A 25,611-nucleotide genomic window follows, 5' to 3' on the forward strand; every position below is an offset into this window, starting at 1 on the left:
AATGAGGCTTAAAAAAGGCTATCGGATCACCAGAGAGAGATTTGAAACTACTGAAAACACCACCAGAGTGAGGCTTGGTAAGAACTTGGAAATAAAGCTATTGGAGTACCAGAATGAGACTTAAAAGAGGCTATTGGAGCACCAGAGTGAGGCTTGAAACCAAGAGGTTATTGGACTACTAGAGTGAGGCTAAGAATTCACTTAAAAGAGGCTATTGGGGCACCAGAGTGAGGCTTGCAACCACTGAAAATATTGGAGCACTAGAATGAGGCTTAGAAATTACTTAACAGAAGCTATTGGATTAACCAGAATGAGGTTTGGAATGCACTTAAAAGAGGCTATTGGAGCACCAGAGTGAGGCTTGCACCCATTGGACTACTAGAGTGAGGCTAAGAATTCACTGAAAAGAAGCTATTGGAGCACCAGAATGAAGCTTAAAAGACGCTATTGGATCACCAGAGTGAGGCATGCAATCCATTGAGAGAAGTGACCTGCTCAGGTAAGAGTGTTCATTTGTTGATTCATTTTTAACTCTTTTTATTAAATTTTGAAAATATAGATATATTTATTTCATGTGTATTTCCCAACAATAGAAATGTATCATTTCAGAATATCTTGACCATTACTGATACTTATTCCTGATTTCTATATGAAGTATTGGTGGTGAGAAGGAAAGATTATGGGGTAGTTAAAGAATGCCCTGCTTTATATTTATTGTCATTGTTTATCAAAAGCAAGATACATTGTAGCTAAAAAATGGAAAAGTAACTCTTCTCCTTTCCAGTGGCAAAGCTATGGGTGGGCACAGGCCCGCCCAGTGGCTTCACCATACTCCCTTCTTCCCCGCAACAATCTGCTTTCCTGTCTCTGGTCCCCATCTCTCCCTGGTATACCTTACATTTCTCTACACCCCTAGGCCCACCCCCAGCCAGCATGCGTAGACACATGACGTCACCATGTTGCATCTGTGCATGCCCCTTCCCAGTGTGATTTTGATGGGAAGCTTTTCAAAACCCGGACAAAGTGTCAGGTTTTGAAAAGATGTCCAGACCCCCAGTTATGTCCTCGAAAAGGTTCCAAGCCTACCTCTACCACATCCTGTCAACCAGGAAGCAGGAAGTGACAAGGGTACGATCTACCTCTTTGTAACTCTATACTGCTAACCGCCTTTGTAATCCTTTGCCAAGTTATGTTGTAGCTCACTGACTTTGGTCAGTTGTACCTCTTTTGTAAACCGCATAGAACCAAAAGGCTTATGTGATATATAAATAAAAATTTATGTTATGAGCAAGGGCATGATGTGGCAGCGGGAAGCCTGTAGGTGTCAGGGATGCATGTAGGGTACAATGGAGAGGGATGAGGTTCAGAGATAGGAGGGCAGATGCAATAAAGGAAAGATGCTGGATAGGGCAAAAACATTTTTTTAAATATCTCCAAGGGGGGGGGGCATCCAAAATACTGGATCTGGCTATGCCACTGCTCCTTCCATGGCTATGTCAACTCTCTGAAATCTATATGATGGAAAATATTTACTTATCAAATGAAAAAGAAAATGGAGAAATTCTGTTCTATATGGCTACCTTCTGAAAAATACTTGGCAAAATGAACATCTCACCTTGTTTAGAAATACTTAAACTGCCTATACTGTAAGCATGTTAACATTTACTTCAAGGTTGATAATGAAGAATAACGTGAAAGGGAGGGAAATTTACACTCGTATGAATAATTTCTCAAGAGATTCCAAACTTTTTCATTGAGACAATCTTTTTCTTACATTGCACGTTTTGCTTTAACTATAAAAAATCTTGGTTTTATCTTGAAGATAACATATTACCTATAAACTTCATACAGGGCAGCTTTTTACCAGCAGGTTTTGTTGCCTGTTAGTTATTAACCCAAACTATTTTTTCTAACTTCATCAATGTTTTGTTGTACAGTATCATGTTACAAAATTTAAATAAAATGTTTTGCAAACAAACAAAACAATAGCCCAGTTTGGTGGGAAATACGCCAGACTGGCAGCACTGATACCAGCTCCACAGAAAACAAACCAATGAAGGTCTATCTAAGTGTGGAGGGTAGTGTCTCAGAGTACCACTCAAGGGATCATAGTGGCTGTCACCTTTAGTTTGTGTGGTAATGGTTATCTTTCATTGACACTCACTACTCTATCGTAAATAACTTTGTTACTCTTAAATAATTAATCTTATTTTATTATCAAAACTTTTCAGACTAATACATTAATTTGATTTTTGTATTAAAACATTTTTTTGTGTGTGAAAAAAAAAAAATCAAGATGGCGTCGGAAGTGGACGCCTGAGAGGGGAGCTCCGTACCTTGTCCGGTCGACGCTGCCTGATAGTCTTCCCCGGTTGGGAGACATGGGGAAGAGAAAGGGAGCCTCCGTTATATCCCTCCAGCGGCGGTAGCCCATCAGCGTTTGGTCCAAACAACGATTGCAGAGGCTTTTTCCTGCTCGGATGACTCAGCATTGCCTAACTCGGGGGAGAGCCCGACTCGGGTGAACCCGTGCAAACAGGAAGGGCGTCATTGAGCCTGGAGCAGCGGACAACACCACCCCAACCCGGAAGCAGAGTAGAATCCTCTGATCCCGGCTTAGGAGGGAGCCAAGCACATGTCTCATCAGGAGAACAAGAGCAGGGAGAAGTTCAACAAAGACCCAGCACCAGTGTAGAGGTGAGAGGTGCTTCGGGAGGGTCCATCTTACTATTCGGGGTGTTGGAAAAGCCCGCAAAGAAAGACTTGGAGGCACTATGGCAAGCCATATCAGTTATGGATGCTAATCTAAAGTTATCTTTTTCTACATTATCAACTGACTATGGGACTATCTTTTCCAAAGTAGAACAACAGGGATTGACTATTACTCAAATAAAAGAAAAAGTAGAGAAGCAGGAGACAAAACTCTCTGAAATGAAGCAGATAGAGTTTGAACTGCTAAAAGGAAAGATCATATATTTCTAGGAAAATGGAGAGTTTTGAAAACCAATTGAGAAAAAATAACCTGAGACTTTTAAATTTTCCTAAATCTCCTCTGATTTCTCCTACAGAGAAGTATTATGCATTCCACCAGAAAATTTACCTCCTATTGTTAAGAGTAAATTACCTTCAGATTAAAAATCCTGTAGGAGTTTCTACTCCTAATGAGAATCAAGGAGATAAAGGGGTGGACATGGATTTAACAACTTTTTTGGAGAGCTCGTTGGAGGTTGTAACAGAAAGGAGAACCCTGGTAGTTACCTTAGCTTTGGAAAGTGATAGGGAATATATATTCCGACTGTATTTCCGCTATTTAAATGATCAGTTTTTGGGTTCTAAAATTCGTATATTTCCAGATATGTCTCAAAAGTCCCAAAGGCGGAGAAAGGAATTCTTGGCATTGAGGCCAAGAATCCTGGCCTTGGGAGGAATATTTTTGTTAAAGTTTCCGGTAAAATGTTTTGTTACTTATCAAACAAAGAATATCCCTTTTTTTTTTTAACCCAAACAGCTGATAGAATTTATTGAATCAAAGGAGAAATGATGCGTAACTTGCTTTACCGGCTTTAGGTAATGAAGAGTATTACCGCTTCCTTATAAGTTAATTTTCATTAAGGGTTAATTACCTGTTGATTTTCTCTTATAATATTGTGGACTAAATAATCAAATATTATCATTTCCTTATTATGATTTGTTTCTAAGGTGAACTATTTGATCTCTGTTCTAGTTATATTATGCTTGATTGTAAAATTAAGAAGTTATAAATAACTAAAATTTTAAAAAAACATTTTTTGTGTACTTTTTTGAGTTTTTATTTATTTTTGTGCCTTTTGTTTTCTATAAACCACCCCTTAAATCATGCCATTTGATGGGGAATTCATTTCCCTCGTGTCTGTTTTTAGCAGAGAACCTGGGAACTTGTTAAGGGCTTTGGGAACATTCCAAGAATCCGACTACAAGGCCCTGAGGAAGCCGCCCAGTGCGGTGAAACGGGGCCCATCGGTATTATCTATGTCAGCCATTTTTGGGTGAAAATGCAGGGCCTTTAGCGAAAACACGGAGCAAAGATAAGTAAAATCGCTCTTTTTGTATGTTGAAAATAATCAGTAGTTTGTATGTGAGGCAGCAAAATAGCTGATCCCCGATACGATTTACGGGGTGGTTTGAAGAAAACAAAAGGCACAAAAATAAATAAAAGCTCAAAAAAGTATACAAAAAAATTTTAATACAAAAAACAAATTAATTTATTAGTCAGAAAAGTTTTGATAAAAAAATAAGATTAATTATTTAAGAGTAACAAAGTTATTTATGATAGAGTAGTAAGGAGTGTGTGTGTGTGTGGGTGTCAATGAAAGATAACCATTAGCACACAAAGTAAGGGTGAAAGCCGGTTCATAGACAGTAACGCGGAAGACAAAAGGCACGCGCCGACAACTGAGCGCAAGAAGGAGGTGCGCGCCGAAGAAAAAGACTGTTTTTAGGGGCTGCGACGGGGGGTTTTGTTGGGGAGCTCCCCCACTTTACTTAATACATATCGCGGCGGCGTTGGGGGGTTGTAACCCCCCACATTTTAGTGAAAACGTAACTTTTTCCCTAAAAACAGGAAAAAAGTTATTTTTTCAGTAAAATGTGGGGGGTTACAACCCCCAAGCCCCCCACAACGCCCCCACAACGCAGCGTGATCTGTATTAAGTAAAGTGGGCCCCCCCACACCCCCCGTTGTAGCCCTTAAAAACAGTCTTTTTCTTCGGTGTGCGCCTCCGCACTGCGCTCAGTTGTCTGCTCGCGCCTTTGTCCTGGCGCGCTTTTGACCTGACACCGTGAAGGTTCAGACAGTAATGCGGAAGACAAAGGCCCGCACCGACAACTAAGCGCAAGACGGAGGCGCCTTTGTCCCGGCGCGCTTTAGACCTGACACCGTGAAAGCCACTATGAGACACTATCCTCCACACTTAGACCTTCATCGGTTTGCTTTCTGTGGCGCTTATTGATTTGGCAGATCAATTTTTCACTTAGTGTATTGATTGTTCAACACTGCTACCAGCCCCAAGACTAGAGCCCACCTTACACTAACCGTACCCTGACATTTTCCCACTGGCTAAGCCCTACACAGTCTCGCCCACTTGGTCCAGATGCTCTGCCACTGAGTGTGGGGACCCTACTTGTCTCCATCGCTGCAGGTCATTGAGTCCTCCTAGGCTATTGATTTCATTTGTATTTTTAGTAACTTTAGAATGGCTTCCCTGTGAAGAATTATGCAGAGAAATACAGAGGCCAGTGAGCAACAACAGAAAGCTATGGCAATAGGATCTAGGATATAGCCTTTAATCCATAACACTACTCCCTACTGCCCACCAAAACAGCCAGCAGATTAACCCTTCCCCTTAACTGTATCCATAACATCCTGTTTGTCTGTCTTGTCTGTTTAGATTGTAAGCTCTTTGGAGCAGGGACTGTCTTCTTTGTGACTGTACAGCGCTGCATGCGTCTGGTAGCACTATAGAATTCATAGTAATAGTGTGAAGAGTTTCAGTCTTCGGGAAGCAGAGCTGAGATTGTGATGTCATAATGACTCATTCCACCAATGCCAACCTCATCAGTGATGTCACAATGGCTTGATTGTCCTGTACTCCCCTCTGCCCTCCAACCCAGCAAGCAGATTAACCGTTCCCCTTTACTGTATCCATGACATCCTGTTTGTCTGTCTTGTCTGTTTAGATTGTAAGCTCTTTGGAACAGGAACTGTCTTTGTGACTCTGTACAGCGCTGCGTACGTCTGGTAGCACTATAGAAATAATTAATAGTAGTAGTAGTAACAGTCCTTCCTCCAATCTTGCTGTCATAAAAACATAATAGCCTTATTGGGTCAGACCAATGGTCCATTAAGCCCAATAGCCCGTTCTCACAGTGGCCAATACAGGTCACTAGTACCTGGCCATGGAGTAGCAATATTCCATGCTACCGCTCCAGGGCAAGCAGTGGCTTCCCCCATGTCTTTCTCAATAACAGACTAAGGACTTTTCCTCCAGGAACTTGTCCAAACCTTTCTTAAAACCAGCTACGCTATCCACTCTTACCACATCCTCTGACAACGCGTTCCAGAGCTTAACTATTCTCCGAGTGAAAAAAATATTTCCTCCTATTGGTTTTAAAAGTATTTCCCTGTAACTTCATCAAGTGTCCCCTAGTCTTTGTAATTTTTGATGGAGTGACAAATCGATCCACTTGTGCCTGTTCTACTCCACTCAGGATTTTGTAGACTTCCCTAACCGTTTTAGTCTTTCCTCATACGAGAGGAGTTCCATCCCCTTTACCATCTTGGTTGCTCTTCTTTGAACCTTTTCTAGTGCCACTATATTTTTCTTTAAGAAGCCTTCTATTGCACTTATCATGTTTTGTTTTTTTATTACCACATCAATAATAATAAAACGCTAGAGCGCGCATGCGCTCTCGAAAATTCGTGAGGTGTGGCGCCGTGAGGTGTGCTTCTGTGGCACTATTTTAACCTCACGGCGCATGCGGGGGCTGAAGGCGCGCGACTGTGCTCTCTCCCTGTCCTCGGCGCGTCACCGCCCGCCCTCGCTGCCTGCCCGCGTCCTCGCCGTGTCACCTCACTCGCCGCCGCTGATCCTCCTCTTCAGAGCAGCCTGCGATCGTGGCCGGCTTTAAAGAATCTCGCACGGGATCGCGTCGGAGGGAACGTGCTACCGAGTTGGAGAGCGGCCTGCTAGGTTCGCTAAAGCCGGCCACCAAGATCGCAGGCTGCTTTGAAGAGGAGCAGGCCAGAAGACACCGGGATGGAGGGGAGGGTAAGAAGGGGATCAATACCGGGAGCCAGGAGGAGAGGGAAAGGGAAAGGGGGCTGCTTTGGGGGGGAGGGGTGTGCTGGGGGGAGACAGAAGGGGTCATGGAGAGGGAGAGGGAAAGGGGGCTGCTTTGGGGGGGAGGTGTGCTGGGGACAGACAGCTTTGCTCTGGGGGGAGACAGAAGGGGCCATGGAGAGATGGGGAGAAGTGTGCTGGGGACAGACAGCTTTGCTCGGGGGGGGGGAGACAGAAGAGGGCCATGGAGAGACAGTTAGGGAGAGGGAAAGGGGGCTGCTTTGGGGGGGAGGTGTGTCCTGGGGGCAGACAGCTGTGCTCGGGGGGAGGGGGGGAGACAGAAGCATACAGACAGCGGCCAAGGAGAGAGAGATAAAGAAACACAGACAGACAGACACATCTATTCTAGCACCCGTTAATGTAACAGGCTTAAAGACTAGTAATAAATATATTTATATCACACTGATTTAAATAGCATATTACCAAACCACACTCTCTGTGAACAAATCACACTACACAACTGTTTTCTTTATAAAATAGCTAAATAGGAATATCACAATTGGGCCAGAAAACCTGGACTGAAGCAGGTCCTTTCAACACCACATTGTCCCATGTTTTAAATTATCACGCATTCTCTTGCTGTATTGCAAATTGTTACGTTGCTCAACCACAATGATTGTACTTTATGCTTTCTGATATCACCACTGGACTCTGCAATCAGGTTGTTCAGATGGCCCAACACAGGGATGCGTTTCACTGGATCAGTGTCTTCAGGAGCCACGATTGCTTCAGGTTTTCACTTCTGTAATAAATTTCAATTTACTAGTGTGGTTCCATCTGCTTATTATCTTAATACTCTACAGTTTAACTTATTTCAACATATAGGAATGAAATTTACCTTATCATCGTTCATTTTATCATATGACGACGGCAGCAGTGTGCGGTTCGAAACCTTCGTAGCAACTCTCTCCACCTCCAAACTAAAGACAGATTGCTCGCCTCCATTTACCTCAATTATCTCCACCTCATAACACTCCACCTCCTTGTTTAATCCTGCTGGGTCAACAGTTCTTTATGTAATAACACGTCAGTCACATTCCCTCCCCTAGTCAAATTCACATGACTCAGTACCACAAACTCACTTGATGACCTGCCTCAACCCAGTGGCTAACCAACGGCACATCAGCCTTACCAAGCCTTAGATTACTCAAGTGCTGAGCAATTCCGAGTTTAATTTTCCTTCTAGTTTGACCCACTTGCCACTTGGGTCTTACAATCAGTGTATGCTCACAACTGAAATCGCTTACCAGAAGAGGGTACCTACCATCACTTGATCACATTCCATGGCATAATCGCAATACACACAAGCATTACACTTGAAGTGCCCTGTGAGAGCCTGAGGTTGTGGGTTCAAGTCCCATGCTGCTCCTTGGGACCCTAGACAAGTCACCTAATCCCCCATAGGAAATCAGTTTTTTCCTCTGCCTGCATATGACCACCAGTAGCTTTTTAAATCTCACTTCTGACGCTGCCTGCTGCAGGAAGTGTGAGCTGTGAATTCTGAATTATTAGGAGTGCAGCTCAGGCAGAGGTGTTGAAGAAGAGGAAGACTAAGGGCAGGGCCCCCTTGGCATTTCTGCTACTGTAGGATTTCCATGGATATCACAATTGCCCTTGCTAGGGTCAGCCGACAAGGACTTGTGCTTTGGCTTAGACTCCGTTTCCCTGGGGGCCCTTTCAGTTCTGCGGCAATAGTTCATATCTGCACCATCTGCTGGAGACAGAGAAATACCGAGGAGCTCTGAGCTTTTTATTCTCTGTATCTGTGGCAGAGGGACATAACCCATTTATCTAAACTGGTCTGGTCTGGGGATATGAGAAAATTAACTTCTAAGAGAACAAGGTTAAGTTGCACTTTGGGAATTTTTTTTTTACTGGATGGATAATTTCAGAAGCAACTGACCAGGATCTGTCCTAAAGTATGTTAAACTGAATGGATACAATTCCTCCCAAAACTGGGTGGGAGATGTGGGTTCAAAGCCTGTGCCTGGCCATTAGGAACAGTTCTTATGTTGTGCAAGTACAGAGAAACCACATTTTTGCTGTATGATGTGAGGAAATTCATTTATTTATGGTCCTATAGACTTTTAGGGATGTTACCAAGTAACCATCTGAATTGCTGGAGATATTAGAGCTCTGTCAGATCTTTCTGGATGCTCCACAAGGTGTCGGCACTCTTCCTCAGCTGCGCTATCTCTTCATCCTTCAGTTTTTGATTGATGACACCGATGATCCCCTTGGCATTGAGTACACAGGGGAGACTCAAGAAGACTTCGTTCTCAATGCCGTACATGCCCTGTGGAAGGAAACGACACATTTAATGAATTTTCTTTAAGCTACTAATAAGATCAGCTATTTGGAGTGTAATTCTCGAAGGACTTCCTGGACTTTAGGCAGCAAGAACATATGTAAATGTCAGCATTCTAGTTGTTCCCATGTCCAAAGCATTAATTAAAAAGTACCGATCCCTGGGGCACTCCACCATTCATCTTCCTCCACTGACAGAATTGCCCATTTAACCCTACTCCCAAACCATAATAGGATATTGCCTCCTAGCCAGTGGTGAAGTGCGGGGGTGGGGTGGGGGATCTGCCCCAGGCACTGTCTTAGTGAGGGCATCAGTACCTCTCCCCTCCCCCCACCGGGTACCTCTTTAAATCTTCACCAGCACGAGCAACTTCTCCGGCCTGCTGCTCACCCCGACCTGGCTCCCCCCACATAGAAGCATAGAAGTAGACGGCAGATAAGGGCCACGGCCCATCAAGTCTGCCCACTCTAATGACCCTCCCTATCTATCTTTGCGGATAGATCCCACATGTCTATCCCATCTGGCCTTAAAATCTGGCACGCTGCTGACCTCAATAACCTGAAGTGGAAGACTATTCCAGCAATCAACAGACCCTTTCAGTGAAGAAGAACTTCCTAGTGTCACCGTGCAGTTTCCCGCCCCTGATTTTCCACGGATGCCCCCTTGTTGCCGCGGGACCCTTGAAAAAGAAGATATCTTCCTCCACCTCGATGCGGCCCGTGAGATACCTGTTTGTGCTGTGTGGGGCACGAGAAGCATTTTTCACCCCCTGTTCAGCCGGCCTTGGCTTCCTTCTGACGTCACTTACTGGTCGCAGGACCAGGAACTGACGTTGGAGAGGAGCCGTGGCACTGGTGAACTTTTTAAGAGACATACGGGGCAGGGAGGGGTGCTTCTATCATGAGGGCGATGTCGATGGCACTATTATTTTGGGGGTTATGGGGGACATAGCCCCCCTCAAGAAGTCAAATGCTGCCATGGATGATTATCGTGGCCAATTCAGCAATGAAATGGCTGCACTGAATCAGTCACGATGAATTGTCTTAGACCGGGTGATTGCACAATTGCCAGCTTCTGCACACAACTGGCAGAGCAAACAAATCCGTAGCACCTCATTTTTTGGCGTCCTTTGTAGAATTGCCCTGTACAACCACATCTGTGCTGGATATGCTAAAAGCTGCTACATCACAAGTGGTGTCTGTGCAGCTCCCAGAGACACTACTTTGCTTTCTTTCTGTTTGCCTGACTGAAATTCTTCCTTATGTCATCATCGTGTGTCTTTTCTTTGGCTCGCTAAAAAAGCCGACCCCCATTTCGATCAATAAACTTCCTGGCTCTTGCCCCGGTGAAAATTATCACGATTGCTGAAGGCAGGCGAGGAGGATCAAAGGTCTGCCACAAGCGCACCATCTCAAAACTTCAGCAACGAGCTCTCTGAAACGTCCGTGCTGTGTGTTACGATACTAAGAGCATTCATATGGTGAGCGGAGTTCTCGTGCCCCACAGAGCACCGTTTTGCCAAGCTCCTTCTTTTCCACTTCTTCTTGGTTTAAGCACATCTCAAGCTATCAGCCAGTTCCACTGCAACAGCAAAGCAGAGCCTAGACAGAGTTTAACTCTCTCGGTATGGCTGTTAGGACAGCTTTTCCTGAAGGGGTGTGTCACATCTGCTTGTAAGTACTGCAGCACATCTGGCTTGTAAAAGTGCTGATGTTTTGGGGTGAACAAGAGTTTCAGAGAATGGCCACCCGGATGGTCTCGGGATTCAAGGATCTCCCATACGTTGAACGGCTTCATAAATTACAGCTATACTCGCTCGAGGAGCGCAGAGAGAGGGGGGACATGATCGAGACGTTCAAGTATCTTACGGGCCGCATCGAGACGGAGGAAGATATCTTCTTTTTCAAGGGTCCCACGACAACAAGAGGGCATCCGTGGAAAATCAGGGGCGGGAAACTACGAGGTGACGCCCGGAAATTCTTTTTCACTGGAAGGGTGGTTGATCGCTGGAATAGTCTTCCACTCAGGTGATTGAGGCTAGCAGCGTGCCTGATTTTAAGGCCAAATGGGATCGGCACATGGGATCTATTCACAGGGCAAAGGTAGGGGAGGGACATCAGGGTGGGCAAACTAGATGTGCCGTGGCCCTTATCTGCCATCTATTTCTATGTTTCTATGCAGAGGCTATCATAGGGGAAAACACCCTCCAGGGATTCAAGACAAAGTTAGACAAGTTCCTACTGAACAAGGACGTACGCTGGTAAGGCACTGGTCTTTGACCAAAAGGGCCGCCGCGTGAGCGGACTGCTGGGCGCGATGGACCTCTGGTCGGACCCAGGAGCAGCATCTCTTATGTTCTTATGCAATGTAAAAACTGGAGCATAAGCCAAAGAAAAGGAGGAGATAAACGTCGAGAAACAAAACCAGTCAAAAAAGAAGAGGCGGATTCTTGCTCAGTCGTTATTTTGAATTCTCAAACGAGCAAGAGTGAGAGCTTTTGAGAATTCAAAATAAAGACTAAAAGAGATGTTTTTGGCATCTTATTCGTAGACTGCATTAATCTCATGGCTTGCACTTGCTCACTGTGGTTTCCCTGTTTTTTTCTGTTAGAAAGGACCAGCGTCATTTTGAGCTTCGATGAATTCCTGGCCAGAGATAAAGCTTGGGTGGAGTAAGCAGGCCGTTGAAAGATTGCTTGCAGTCCAATTCAGCCTCTTATGCAACTCCTGCTCCACAGTAACTAATAAATATTCGTCTTTCCTATTGCCCACAGCCTCCTATTGTGTCTCAGAAGAAGTGAGCCATCCCCAAGTGACTTACCTTCACCATGGTGGAGACTGGATGAACCCGTGAGAGGTTTTTCACAAGAGATTCGCTAAGATTCGCCACACTATTGCCAATGGCCCAGTTAGTATAGCCTTTCAATTTTATCACTTCGTAGGCACTGAGGGAAGCAGAGGACAATATACAGTTAGGGTATGTGAGGGAGAGACAGAGCATAACAGACAAACAGTAATGCAAGGGAATAAGTACGAAGAAAGGAACCCATGAGGTCAGTGAAAACCAGGAAGAACTCCTAAACAAATATTTTACTCAGTAATCACAGTACAAGGAGAGGCTGAAGGACCAAAAGCGAAGGGGCTGTGGCATGCTCACGCTGTCACTTCACCACTGAGCAGTCTCTCTCCTCTCCATTCTCTGTCTCAGCCCCTCATGCTGTCACTTCACCACTGAGCAGTCTCTGTTCTCTCCATTCTCTCTCAGCCCCTCTCGCTGTCACTTCACCACTGAGCAGTCTCTCTCCTCTCCATTCTCTGTCTCAGCCCCTCCCGCTGTCACTTCACCACTGAGCAGTCTCTGTTCTCTCCATTCTCTCTCAGCCCCTCTCGCTGTCACTTCACCACTGAGCAGTCTTTCTCCTCTCCATTCTCTGACTCAGCCCCTCACGCTGTCACTTCACCACTGAGCAGTCTCTCTCCTCTCCATTCTCTGTCTCAGCCCCTCATGCTGTCACTTCACCACTGAGCAGTCTCTGTTCTCTCCATTCTCTCTCAGCCCCTCTCGCTGTCACTTCACCACTGAGCAGTCTCTCTCCTCTCCATTCTCTGTCTCAGCCCCTCCCGCTGTCACTTCACCACTGAGCAGTCTCTGTTCTCTCCATTCTCTCTCAGCCCCTCTCGCTGTCACTTCACCACTGAGCAGTCTTTCTCCTCTCCATTCTCTGACTCAGCCCCTCACGCTGTCACTTCACCACTGAGCAGTCTCTCTCCTCTCCATTCTCTGACTCAGCCCCTCACGCTGTCACTTCACCACTGAGCAGTCTCTCTCCTCTCCATTCTCTGACTCAGCCCCTCACGCTGTCTCTTCACCACTGAGCAGTCTCTCTCCTCTCCATTCTCTGACTCAGCCCCTCTCGCTGTCACTTCACCACTGAGCAGTCTCTCTCCTCTCCATTCTCTGACTCAGCCCCTCACGCTGTCTCTTCACCACTGAGCAGTCTCTCTCCTCTCCATTCTCTGACTCAGCCCCTCTCGCTGTCACTTCACCACTGAGCAGTCTCTCTCCTCTCCTTTCTCTGTCTCAGCCCCTCACGCTGTCACTTCACCACTGAGCAGTCTCTCTCCTCTCCATTCTCTGACTCAGCCCCTCACGCTGTCACTTCACCACTGAGCAGTCTCTCTCCTCTCCATTCTCTGACTCAGCCCCTCACGCTGTCACTTCACCACTGAGCAGTCTCTGTTCTCTCCATTCTCTCTCAGCCCCTCTCGCTGTCACTTCACCACTGAGCAGTCTCTGTCCTCTCTCTGTCTTAGCCCCTCACGCTGTCACTTCACCACTGAGCAGTTTCTCTCCTCTCCTTTCTCAGCCCCTCACACTGTCACTTCACCACTGAGCTGTCCCTCTCCACGCTCATTAAGGCCACATTACGCAGAAAGAAGTTCAGCGCTCAAATTAATTCACACAATAGACAGCAGCATGCAGTAATTCAGGGAAGCTTCAAACCTGTGTTCTGATGTCCATAGTGGGAGAAATCTACAGTACTGCCAGATCTGAGGTGGTGCAGAAGGGTTGGGAGAGCTCCCCCCATCCTTTACCTGTTGTAGCACCCTCCTTCCACCTCTGACCCGATCCCTCTCTGTCCTTTCCTAACAGCCCCAATTTCCATTATAGCCCCTGGAAATCTAGCAGCCCCCCTCTTTCTGACTTTAAAGAGCTAAATCCCTACGTTCCTTTCATAGGATATGCTGCTACCAGGCCTCCCTGTTACAGTATTGCCTCACAGAGAGCAGGACTGCGTGGAATGCAGACTGGCAGCAGGTTTCTGGCACTTAGGACTGATTTCAAGGTTCTGCCAGCCAGGGTCCTCCCTTAAAACCTACCCAAGTAGCTCACATCTATCACAAGTTTACCATCATCTGGTGCATAGTTTGCCTGTGCATTAATTCTGCCCTGGCAATAAGCAGAATTTATAGATCTACTAGAAAGCAAACACGCATCAGGGGAGGACTGGTGCCAGCTTTCTGCTGTGCTCAAATACCACAAGCAGCTTGTGAAAGGCTGGTTGATCACCGCTGGCCCCTGGCAAAGTATTTCCTCCGCTGTGCCATGATTCATTCATAGTCACAAAGTAGTGACTGGGTGAGATTTGGCCTTTTGATTGGGAAGGGGGGTACGCACATAAGATCACGCATGATAGAAGGGGCACAGTTTTGGGTCAAATACTGTCATTGATTAGCATTCAGCATCGCACAGACATGGGCAAGTCGCTGCATGCCCTGGATCGGAAGCATGAAATGTTGCTACTCCTTGGGATTCCGGAATCTTACTATTCCTTGGGATTCTATATGGAATCTTGTTACACTTTGGGATTCCAGAATCTTACTATTCCGTGGGATTCTGTATGGAATATTGTTACATTTTGGGATTCTTGAATCTTGCTATGCCTTGGGATTCTGTATGGAATGCTACTACACTTTGGAATTCCGGAATCTTGTTACTTTTTGGGATTCCGAAATCTTACTATTCCTTGGGATTCTGTATGGAATCTTGTTATACTTTGAGATTCCAGAATCTTGTTACTTTTTGGGATTCCGGAATCTTACTATTCCATGGGATTCTGTATGGAATCTTGTTACTTTCTTTCCCAGGCCGCGGTGCTTTAAGGGGTGTGCATGGATGGCGAGCATGGGGGGTTTGACTGGAGTGTGGCTGCTGAGGTTGGTATGGTGTGTCTTGCTGGAAGGTACGTGTTGGAAGAATGGTTGACGTGCATGGGACATAGAGTCCATTTATCTTTAAAGGTTAGGCAGCCTTGCTTTGTTTCCCCGAGGAGGTTACCTCATCGACTTAGTTATGTATCTCTGTGGTAGACGCCGATTTTAAGCCACTATCAGCATTGCTGTTGTTTGTTTGTATTGTTTCTGCACACCATATTCTCGCTGAGGCTTCTGTGTTGGCCTTACCATGGTTGAATGTTACTGCTGCCCTCCTGGGACTGCTTGTTTTGTTGTTCTTTGTTCCCTCATACTGTTGTGCTGTAGCCTATGATTATTTGTTATGGTGTTGGCTGCTTTTCTAATAAAAATTATTCCCAAAAAAATAAAAAAGGAATCTTGTCACTTTTTGGGATTCCGGAATCTTGCTATTCCGTGGGATTCTGTATGGAATTTTGTTACACTTTGGGATCCGGAATCTTGCTATTCCTTGGTATTCTATATGGAATGTTGCTACACTTTGGGATTCCGGAATCTTACTATTCCGTGGGATTCTATATGGAATCTTGTTACACTTTGGGATTCCGGAATCTTGTTACTTTATGGGATTCTGTATGGAATCTTGTTACACTTTGGGATTCCGGAATCTTGCTATTCCTTGGTATTCTATATGGAATGTTGCTACACTTTGGGATTCCGGAATCTTACTATTCCGTGGGATTCTATATGGAATCTTGTTACACTTTGGGATTCCGGAATCTTGTTACTTTATGGGATTCTGTATGGAATCTTGTTACACTTTGGGATTCCGGAATCTTGCTATTCCTTGGTATTCTATATGGAATGTTGCTACACTTTGGGATTCCGGAATCTTACTATTCCGTGGGATTCTATATGGAATCTTGTTACACTTTGGGATTCCGGAATCTTGTTACTTTATGGGATTCTGTATGGAATCTTGTTACACTTTGGGATTCCGGAATCTTGCTATTCCTTGGTATTCTATATGGAATGTTGCTACACTTTGGGATTCCAGAATCTTACTATTCCGTGAGATTCTGTATGGAATCTTGTTACACTTTGGGATCCGGAATCTTGCTATTCCTTGGTATTCTAATGGAATGTTGCTGCACTTTGGATTTTGGCTAGGTACTAGGGACCTGGATTGGCCATCGTGAGAATGGACTTGATGGACTTTTGGTCTGACTAAGTAAGGCTGTTCTTATGCTCTCTGGCTACCACAGAATACCCACTAGGAATATTCATCGGGCATAGTTGAATATATTTGTTCTGAAAACCAGCTTAATTTCCAGAAAAGTGGTTTGAGGCCTCTGTGAACAAATAGCCTCTTCACATACCTCTCAATCACCATCTTATGAACTGACTTCCAGTTTTCTGGGTCTTTGTCGGAACCAAGCTGTGGATTCAGGGACTGAAGGCATACTCCGGCCACGTTAATGCCACTCCACACAGGCACTGCAAGGCAGATAAAAGGTCAGACAAAAGAGATTGTGCAAGGCAGGACATGGTTTTAGGGCAGTGTTTGTGAAATGCTATTGTCCCCACTCTCCTTAGTGTTCAGGGGATTCCAGAGAGAAAGATATCGTAATAAATATAATGTGGGTTCTCTTTACATCTACAAGAGGCATGAACTCATCTGACCACTCAGCTGCTGCCTCTTTTAAGGTGTACAAATCCATTGCCCAGGACAGGGGTGGGGGAGTTTGCGTGTCTGATTTATTCTATCTATGTGAGGGAGATTGCCGAATCGGAGAGGGCTAGAGGAGTCTTGTTCTGTAGTAAATGCTGGAAAAGCATCTAAAGCATTTCTGATGAACATAGGGGTTTCTCACTGATGAAATAAATCCTGTACAATCTGACCGCTCAGCTTTGCAGGTAGGAATGTGCCTTGGGTTGTTGCCCAGTTCCCGATCATTAATGCTTTCTTTTAGAGAATTTTAAGATCTGCTTCCTCCTTTTGTAATCCACATAGTATCGCTGGATATGCGGAATATAAATTTTTTAAATAATTAAATAAATAAGCACCTTAAATACCATATCTAATCGAATCTAAACCAATCCGAATATAAACTGAAGTGACCACCCCCCCCCCAAAAAAAAAAGGAGGAAAAAAGGATGACTCGAATATAAACCGAGATTAGAAATTTGGGTGATCCTGGTGAGCCAGTCTACAAAAACTTGGGAATAACCACTGCTTTTTTTTCTAGGCTACGCAGCATAAAATCTGTTTTATTTGGGGGGTTCTTCTCAGATAATTGTGACCTGGATACTGGACTTGATGGGCCTTCAGTTTGTCCCAGTTTGGCAACTCTTATGTTCTTCATTAAGAGAACAGGCAACAAGATCTGATGTCCCTTTCCATGTGTATTAGAAGAATAAAAGCCAGACCTGAATTCTATAATTACAAACACTGATTTACACCTAAGAGAAAACAATTAATACAACTTAAACATATTGGGGGGGGGTTTAAAATCAACCTAAAATCTTGCTGTACATCAATATTGGGTCGTTTCGATAGTCATTCAGTATTTCTGAGCACCGGACTTCTTTTAAAGACTTTTTTTTTTTTTTAAGTGTAATGGACGCTACCCCACTTCCTCTTTGTATTCTGATCAGGTGGGGGGGGTCTTTAGCATCTGCGCAAGCTCAAAAGCCTGCCAGCTCCCGCCTCCTCCGAGATTCTCAGAGAAGGCGGGAGCAGGCTGACTTTGAGCACGTGAAGATACTCAAGGCCCCGAATACAGCTTTGACGGCAGCAGCAAGTTTCCAGTACTAATGGTAAGCGCAATGCTGGAGAGGAGGGGGCATGCATGGAGGAGGGTTGTGTGTATGGAAGATAGCAGCGCCAAGGTTCATCAAGGGGAGCATAAATGGAGGATAACCATGCTGGTGTTCAGCCGGGGGGGGGGGGGAGGGGGGCAGGGCATTGTCCCATTGAAGATTGCAGCCCTGGTGGTCATCGGGAGTTGAATGGAGGACAGCCATGCCATCGGTCAGGTGGTAGCTCAAATATAAATTGAGACCCCCATTGGGCCAATTTTTGGGTTAATTTTTAGCCTACTGGAACTTGAGTGATCACTGCAGCGGAGGAGGCATGAACATGGACTGGCTGCCCTATGATCAAGCAATGCTGTGATTTCAAATATTAAGCTGTCCCCCAAGCCCTTGTTGTAGTAATAATTTTATTTTATATACCGCCATATCCAAAAAGTTCTAGGCGGTTCACAACAATTAATTGAAATACAAACATTGCAAATCATTGAAATCAACAAGTTATATGAATATAATGCAAGAAAAAAAACATACATGCCATGTAAAGAGGATACAACAATCTTAAAAGAATAAAAGATTATAATAATAAAATATATTAAGAACTTGGCCTGTTAAATAATTGAGTTTTAATCCATTTTCTAAAATCAAGATAAGAAGAGGCATCTAGCACAATTTGGGCAAGCCATGAATTTAGTTTGGCCGCCTGGAAAGAAAAGGTTCTTTCAAAGAACCTTTTATAATGACATAATTTTAATGAGGGAAAAGCAAAAAATGTATTCTTCGAGAGCTCTTATTGTTATAACTCAAAGTGAAGATAACCCGGTGACATACCAAATACTATTTTGTAGCAGATGCATGAGAACGTGAACAGAACTCTGGATTCCAATGGCAACCAATTTGATAGAAGGGGGTAACGTGTTCCCATTTCTTCAAGCCAAAAATGGGACGGATGGCCGTATTCTGAACCATCCTCAATTTCCTGATAATTTTCTTAAAGGCGCCCAGATATATGATGTTGCAATAATCAAGAATACTCAGCATGGAAGATTGTATTAACAGACGAAAGGAGGCATCGTCAAAGTACTTTTTTATGGTGCGGAGTTTCCAAAGCACCGAGATACTCTTCTTAAATACTAAGTTAGAATGTTTCTCCATTGTAAGATGTTTATCTAAAGTAACTCCTAGTATTTTTAAGGATTGTTCAATATAATAATCCATCCCATTCACATGTACTTTGTACTTTGCAAATATTCTTCTTACCACTGGAATCACCATGTTCTCCCAACACAAAACCATGGCAGGAAGATGGGTGGATTCCAAGCTTCTCAGCCATCAGGTAGCGAAATCGGGCCGAGTCCAAGTTACATCCACTCCCAATGACGCGATGCTTTGGCAGTCCACTCAGTTTCCAGGTGACATATGTCAGGAGGTCAACTGCAGAAGAAACAAAGACATGTATACTGGTCTAATCCTGAATGAAGACAGCCACAGAATGGCAGGAAATTAAGTGAGTTCTACTCTTGACCACAGGATTCAAGATGCTGAGTTTAAAGCTTTACATATAAGTACTTCCTCTTACCTCTCCTCTCTCACTAGATCGTAGGTTCCCTCACATTTTCTGTACTACCAAAATAATCACAGGTTAGTTCTTCCCAGACCCTGATGTGACAATCAATGCAATAATGCATTTTCTTCACCTCTTGAAATGGGACAGTGAAAGTCCTGATATGGGAGTAAAACTTGAATCATCCAACAGACTGGACGTGCTGAAAAAGGGTAATATTGGTGCCAATCTCTTGTGAATTTCAGCCCATCTATTCAGTTGGATGATTCAAGTTTTACTCCCGTGTTCTCAATTTTGGGACTTTTTCTTACTGAAGCCTTGTTGTATTGACCCCTGATGCAGATGTTTTTGCCAAAACACGGCCCATGTCAAGTCTTTCAATAAAGACAATTTCACTCCCATTTCAAAAGGCTCTTGGGCCTAGATTCACTAACCTCAATTGCAGGGCTGATCCGTGGCCAATCCGTGCAGGCCTGATGAATTCCCAAAACAAAAAAATTTAAATGAGGGCAATTGGAGGCCCCCCTCTGACCACACGGATCGCTAGTGTGCGATCCCAATGCATGCACAGAGCATCTGTAGATGGTTTGTGTATGCTTCTAAGACCTGTCTGAGTTGCGCCTTTTTTTTTTTTTTTTTTTTTAACTTTTACAGCCCAGTGAGCCCGTGGTTTTAACCCGCTTTAAACCCATGAGTTAAAACTACAGGCTCGCATTGCAGGGAAGGGCAGGACAGATTCGGGGCGGCAGGCAGGAGAGATTCTGGGCAGAGAGATAAATATTGTTGGGGCAGCAGAGAGCAGAGCGGCAATGGAGCTGGAGAGTCGGAAAAGACGTTTGCAAATGGTCCCCAGCAATCGCTTCTTGTGTTGATCAGCCAGCCCAGTTGGTTTGCAAGATTTCTTTAGTGAATCGGGTCCCTCCCTACTTTGCATGGCATTCCCCTTGGGGGTAATGGTGGACATGACAATGAAGCCGACGGCAAAGTGCGCAGCAGCCGCTAAGAAAGCAAATAGAATGCTAGGCATAATCAAGAAGGGTATTGCAACAAGGACGAAAGAAGTTATCCTGCCATTGTATCGGGCGATGGTGCGCCCGCATCTGGAATACTGCGTCCAATATTGGTCTCCGTACCTTAAGAAGGATATGGCGTTACTCGAGAGGGTTCAGAGGAGAGCGACACGTTTGATAAAAGGGATGGAAAACCTCTCATATGCTGAGAGATTAGAGAAACTGGGTCTCTTTTCCCTGGAGAAGAGGAGACTTAGAGGGGATATGATAGAGATTTATAAGATCATGAAGGGCATAGAGAGAGTAGAGAGGGACAGATTCTTCAAACTTTCGAAAAATAAAAGAACAAGAGGACACTCGGAAAAGTTGAAAGGGGACAGATTCAAAACGAATGCTAGTTCTTCTTTACCCAATGAGTGGTGGACACCTGGAATGCGCTTCCAGAGGGCGTAATAGGGCAGAGTACAGTACAGGGGTTTAAGAAAGGATTAGACAATTTCCTGCTGGAAAAGGGGATAGAGGGGTATAAATAGAGGATTACTGCACAGGTCCTGGACCTGTTGGGCCGCCGCGTGAGCGGACTGCTGGGCATGATGGACCTCAGGTCTGACCCAGCAGAGGCATTGCTTATGTTCTTATGTTTGCATGTGCAGATCGGAATCGGATCGGCAGAGAGGTAAGTGAATCGGGCCGGAGTAAAAATCGGTACACGATCGGTTTGCTTAGTAAATCTAGCCCTTGGTACTTTTTCCCTCTGGCTGTTTGAGTTCTACTTTTGACTCCCTCTCCTCACTTCTTGGCTCCATGTGGATTTGCAGCAATGACTAATTTTAATAGTGGCAAAATTGCATTTTTTTTGTTCTCCTAACTTTATTTGCATAGCTATCTGGCTAGTATCTAAATATCACTGACTACCCATAGAGTTAAGTAGAATGTTGACGCTCCAGGCTCTGTTCTAGCATGGTCTGGATAGGCCGAAATAGTGGCTGCCGCATAACCAGATAAAAGCTCTGGAATTTCAGGCTGTATGTTTCCAAGTTAAGAGGGCTGTGGATATTTGGTCCCTCTTCTTACTCGTGTGACAGACCCTTTCAGTGAGGTCCACTGTTCTTCCACTTCACCCACCTTCTTTGAGGCAAATACAGGACTCTGAGCTTTGTATGAGTCCACTTCCCCTTGGTTTTTCTGTCTGACCATACCATCTAATGCTCACTGGCAACATTAAAGACTCTTGTCTCCCTTTCCAAGTACCAGGTCCAGTATCAGCTTGCTTTGGTCCACGTTTAATTTCCTCTGCTCAGGAGTGTGTGGCGCAGTGGTTGAAGCTACAGCCTCAGCACCCTGGGGTTGTGGGTTCAAACCCCACACGTGGGTTCAAACCCCACACTGCTCCTTGTGATCCTGGGCAAGTCACTTAATCCTCCATAGCCCCAGGTACGTTAGATAGATTGTGAGCCCACCGGGACAGAAAATGCTTGAGTACCTGATTGTAAAACCGCTTAGATAACCTTGATAGGCGGCATATAAAATCCTAATGAAACTTGAAACTCCCCAGTTTCATAATTTCTCGGAATTCACTCATGGATTAATGACTCTGAATAATTCTGTGCAAATGGGATCGCTGTATTCCTTGTTCCTTCATCCAATTTAGCCATTTTCTCTATTTCTCAGTTTATTGTGGGAATTTACTGTCCTGCTTATCAAATAAACGTGTCTCAAAGGCTTATATTCTAAATTGTATGGAGGGGTATGTGAAGACCAGATGTGATAGTGAGGATGTATGGGAGGACTACGTGATAATGGTAAAGAAAGGGAGGGGAAGGCTCCGCGTCTCGGTCGTCAGGGGCACTGGCGAGAAGGAGTTAGATCAGCTATAGGCAGCCAAGAAAAGTTACGCTTTGAGTCCTGATTTGAAATTTGTCAGGGAGGTCTGAAGTCGGAGAGAGGACGGGAGCTGATTCCACTATGGGTGGTGTCCAGGATTAGTTCACAAAAGGGAGGGAATGATGGGACAATGATCTAAGGCTGTGTGATGGATGGTGGAGAATCAAAGGAGTGGATTTTGGATTTTGGCATCAATTCAAATCCCTGAGGCATTCCACTGCCCATTGCCTCCTGTCCTGAAACTTTTCAATTTTCTCAGAAATCTCTTGCTGGAGCCTGTCAAATGTTCCTGAAAATCCCGAGATGCACACTTGGTTACTTTCACGTGTTGGAAGGGAGGTGTCTCTTGGTTGGTGCATTTTAAGTGTTATTTTTGAATTTATTGGACTGTTAGATTCAAGAAGTGTTTCTGGAGGGGCAGGACAGACATCTTCCCCTTCCCCAGCAGTACCGCATGGTAGAGGGAAATCTCTTACCTGGATTAGAAACCACAAGGAGAATGCAGTCGGGACTATATTTCACCACCTGAGGGATAATGCCTTTAAAAATTTTCAAATTCCTCTGAATTAGGTTCAGACGACTCTCACCCTCCTGCTGGCGCACTCCACCAGTGATTATCACAATCTTTGAGTTTGCCGTGACACAATAATCTATAAAAATTGAAAGAAACAGGAATAAGTTTTGGATCCCCACCGTATGAACCCTCAGTACTTGAGGTGACGGCTCTGTATCCCCGAGTCAATCCACTGACCCCCCCCCTAGTCCTAGAGGTGACAGGCTCTGTATCCTGGGGTCTAGCCCCTGATCCCCAGTCCTAGAGGTGACAGGCTCTGTATCACTGAGTCCGTCCCCTGACCCCTAGTCCTAGAGGTGACGGCCCTGTATCCCTGGGACCATTCCCTAGTCCTTGAGGTGACAGCTCTGTATCCCTGGGACCATCCCCTGATCCCCTAGTCCTAGAAGTAACGGCCCTGTATCCCTGGGACCATCCCCTAGTCCTTGAGGTGATGGCTCTGTATCCCTGAGTCAATCCACTGACCCCCCCCCCCCTAGTCCTAGAGGTGACAGGCTCTGTATCCCTGGGTCCATCCCCTGATCCCCCAGTCCTAGAGGTGATGGCTCTGTATCCCTGGGTCCATCCCCTGACCCCTAGTCCTTGAGGTGACGGCTCTGTATCCCTGAGTCCATCCCCTGACCCCTAGTCCTTGAGGTTACAGCTCTGTATCCTTGGGACCATCCCCTGATCCCCCAGTCCTAGAGGTGACAGGCTCTGTATCCCTGGGTGCATCCCCTGATCCCCCAGTCCTAGAGGTGACAGGCTCTGTATCCCTGAGTCCATCCACTGACCCCCCCCCCCCCCAGTACTGTTGGTGACAGGCTCTGTATTCCTGGGTCCATCCCCTGATCCCCCAGTCCTAGAGGTGACAGGCTCTGTATCCCTGGGTCCATCCCCTGATCCCCCAGTCCTAGAGGTGACGGCTCTGTATCCTTGGGTCCATCCCCTGATCCCCCAGTCCTAGAGGTGACAGGCTCTGTATCCCTGAGTCCATCCACTGACCCCCCCAGTCCTAGAGGTGACAGGCTCTGTATTCCTGGGTACATCCCCTGATCCCCCAGTCCTAGAGGTGACGGCTCTGTATCCCTGGGTCCATCCCCTGATCCCCTAGTCCTTGAGGTGACAGGCTCTGTATCCCTGAGTCCATCCACTGACCCTCCCCAGTCCTAGAGGTGACAGGCTCTATCTCCCTGGGTCCATCCACTGACCCCCCCAGTCCTAAAGGTGACAGGCTCTATATCCCTGGGTGCATCCCCTGATCCCCCAGTCCTAGAGGTGACAGGCTCTGTATCCCTGAGTCCATCCACTGACCCCCCCAGTCCTAGAGGTGACAGGCTCTGTATTCCTGGGTCCATCCCCTGATCCCCCAGTCCTAGAGGTGACAGCTCTGCCCATACCATAAACTACCCAGTTCTCCTAGTGACAAATTCTGTATCCTGGGCCAAGTTTCTTATAAATGCAGTCTCCATTATAAAGCTACAAAGCTGTTTGAAGGAAAAATGCATATTCAAAAAAAGAAGGCAATCCAGAATGGAAAAAAATAAGATTAGTTAATGGGAAAAAAGAAGACTGTATTCTGGAAAAAGTGCCTTCCAAACGGGCACCTGCTGCGTCCAGAATCGAGTTTTTCTTCTATAGACACCTTAATTGTAGGTCAGCATTTATAGACCTACTTTTAAAGCGTCTGACTCACACCTAAGCATGCCTATGGACACCCAAGGTCACTTCCGGCGTAAACCACACCAACGCCAACCTTAGGCATCCGTGCATGAACAACGCCTACATTAGACAGCGCTAGGATGCCTACTGAGGCCATTTTTAGAATCTGGCCTCTATTGCTTACAATGCAATTACTTGTCTTTCTCCAGATTCATTAAACTAATGCTAGATAAAAACTCCTACATCCATTCAGTATTCTGTGCAAAGCATTTTTTTAGTTTAATGTGTCATCCAGCACTGTTCCTTGTGTAAAGAGGAGAAGTGAATTACTCGGTGCTTTGGTTTTCCCCTTCTCAGTCTCCTCCTGCTCAGTCAGAACCAGAGATCTGGCCTTCATGCACCCCAATTTCCTATAGCACCCTAGTATACCCCAACACACCTGATCCTTAGCCAGGTGCTATGCACTGGGGCTCTTTCTAAACCTCACAGTCATGAACACCGAACCCAGACCCAAGATGTCACTTTTAAACAATAAATTCCATCCTCCTACTACCCATAACCATCCTGAGCTGGTGCAGGGAGTGGAAGTCAGGACTCCCACCTACCATCCAAGACACCCATCAGGAGAAACATTATTCTCATTGTCATTCTTGTTCAGGTAAAGGTTAAGGAACCAAGGTTGAGGCTTACATCCCAGATGGTAGACTAGAAACCCACTGGAGAAGGCAAAGACTTAGAAACCTCGATGTTCTGAGCAGTTAGTCCTATTCAGTTCTGTGATGCCATAATTATACACCTACAAGGACACAAACCAATATATCTATCATGAACCCTAATGAAGTAATGTAATCTCAGGATACGGCCAGGCCCTTCTGTAAATCACATTGGATTCCTTCTGGGGCTATAAATACTAATGTAATGGAATATTAACAGCCATAAGGAGCGGATGTGGTCATTACCTTTGTCTGCCACAATCTTGGGGGTTTTAAGGAAGACACTTCCATGCAGCAAGTCCATCATCTCTCCTCGCAGTTTGTCTTCCAAGATATCAACCAGTGCCATTTCATCACAAAGAGCCTAAGAATAAAACGCTGTTAGCTCATGCTGAAAGATCACTTCACCATGCTACACAGACCTTTCTGACCAGCTTCTGCAGCGTCTCGGTTGTGTCTCAGGGTGAGGAAGGATGTGGGTAAACTGACTGTCTGAAAATTTCCTCCTCAAACTGCAGCTAAGACAATGTGG

General features: G+C 45.3%; 1 protein-coding gene across 1 annotated transcript in view; it reads right to left on the minus strand.

The window, feature by feature from the left end:
- Positions 1–8,923: 8,923 nt before the first annotated feature.
- LDHB (lactate dehydrogenase B) overlaps positions 8,924–25,611 on the minus strand; it is a 30,725-nt gene continuing 14,037 nt past the window's right edge. Inside the window, exons 3-8 of the mRNA XM_033952936.1 lie at positions 25,326–25,443; positions 22,628–22,801; positions 18,954–19,127; positions 16,259–16,376; positions 12,007–12,130; positions 8,924–9,174 (exon numbers count right to left, since the gene is read on the minus strand). Of these exons, the coding sequence (XP_033808827.1) occupies positions 9,007–9,174; positions 12,007–12,130; positions 16,259–16,376; positions 18,954–19,127; positions 22,628–22,801; positions 25,326–25,443 (876 nt within the window). The 3' untranslated portion in view covers positions 8,924–9,006. The remainder of the gene's footprint in view (positions 9,175–12,006; positions 12,131–16,258; positions 16,377–18,953; positions 19,128–22,627; positions 22,802–25,325; positions 25,444–25,611) is intronic.

This window comes from Geotrypetes seraphini, chromosome 7 (genome assembly GCF_902459505.1).
Source record: "Geotrypetes seraphini chromosome 7, aGeoSer1.1, whole genome shotgun sequence".
Classification (NCBI taxonomy): Eukaryota; Metazoa; Chordata; class Amphibia; order Gymnophiona; family Dermophiidae; genus Geotrypetes; species Geotrypetes seraphini.